The 1505-nt window shown below is 48.7% G+C and overlaps 1 protein-coding gene across 1 annotated transcript; it reads right to left on the reverse strand.

Annotated features, from left to right (window-relative positions):
• Window positions 1-128: 128 nt before the first annotated feature.
• Window positions 129-1372, reverse strand: Tsp_14358 (HEAT repeat-containing protein 5B). Its single transcript, XM_003367975.1, has 5 exons — window positions 1344-1372; window positions 1145-1310; window positions 882-1074; window positions 658-827; window positions 129-593 (listed from the first exon to the last, which is right to left on the reverse strand). Exons 1-5 carry the CDS (start codon window positions 1370-1372, stop codon window positions 129-131), a joined length of 1023 nt encoding a protein of 340 aa, XP_003368023.1.
• Between the last annotated feature and the right edge of the window lie 133 nt (window positions 1373-1505).

The raw sequence follows: 1505 nt of genomic DNA on the forward strand, positions 1-1505 counted from the left end.
TGAAGCATCTCGTGCAAGACACCGACGTCGAAAGGCGTCTCGTTCGCCGTTCGCAGTGCGGCGATCAACTTCTGCAACCAACTGAACCGCCAAAAACTCTGCTCGGCCAACGGGAACTGCGCTCTTGATCACGGCTGGACTCGGCTACATGACCACGCATCATCTTTTTGCTGCTCGTCCTGTGCAACTGGAACCTCTTTGGACTGATTACAGTCGGCCGACGCGACCACATCCTTGCACAGTTCGAGCCAGTGGGCCAAATTTTCACTGCCCAACGATTGGACCAAATTCAACAAAATCTCTTTCAAATCCGAAACCGCCGACGGATCATCTTCGTCATCCAAAGCAGCAAACAAAGCACCCTCGATACCAGTCTCCGGCAACACACTATCCTGAATAGATGGTGCAGACAAATAAGATGCAATATCCGTTGCTGAAGCACTGCCTTTTATACGTACTTTGGCTGCGTTCAGCCCTTCGGGAATTAAAGCCTGCACATGCTGGTGAACTTGACGAGCTTCACGCTGCACCAGCTGTCTCAGACAACAAAAAGCCGCACGACGCAATATTAAATGACAACTTGTAAAAAGTGACTACAAAATAATATACTGCCGTTGAAATGTGGCAAATAAATTCAGCTTTTCTGCACTTTCTTACGCAAAGTCGACGAACCAAAAGAGAAAGATCGACATGCAGAGGAGCGAACAGATAAAGCTGCTGATAGCAGCCGATGGACTGCGCTTGGACAAATGGATCCGGATGAGCACTCATTATTGCACTGATTACCAAAAAATTTGACCTTATTCTCACAACACTGCCAACATTATCTGAAACATAATAATATGCAAAACAAACAAACAAACAAACAAAATTCTTTTCACTTTGCAGCTCTGGACCGACGGTGGTGATCAAAGCGGCAACCAGTCGACTGACGCACTGACCAACGTCGTTGGCCGTGAACGAACTCGACGATAGCAAAAGATTCAGACAAACATTCAACGTCGGCTCTACAAAACTGCGATACATCGGACCGCCGGAATCGGCAATCAAACGCAACGAATACAACGCCCAAACCTGAAGAATGAACGTGCAAAAAAAGCAAAATATACCAATAAACAAGCGAACAAAAGTAAAACATCATCACTTGAACAAGCTGGGAGCTGGGTATCCTGAGCCAGCGCCAAAAGCACGCTGACGCTGACGTCCAACTGATGACCACTGGGCCAAGCCTCCGACGTAACGATGCAAGCAGCCCCAACGCCAACGAATGGGCCGGGTGCGAAGGGTTCGCGTCACGACAAAGCTTCAACCTATTGCAGAAAAAAACAAATAAACAAAGTCACGCTCGACAACTGTACAACATACTTGTCATAGCTAACTTGGGACCATTTCGGCAATAAATTGCGGCTCCGGTGCCACTTGGGGCCAGACGGGCGAACGCCTCCGCGGGCCGCGTAGCGCAGTACCACTGACGAGCAGAGCAGCAGGCTGGTCACCAAGTTCAA

The sequence above is a fragment of the Trichinella spiralis genome (genome assembly GCF_000181795.1).
Source record: "Trichinella spiralis strain ISS 195 chromosome Unknown Scfld3341, whole genome shotgun sequence".
Taxonomy (NCBI): domain Eukaryota; kingdom Metazoa; phylum Nematoda; class Enoplea; order Trichinellida; family Trichinellidae; genus Trichinella; species Trichinella spiralis.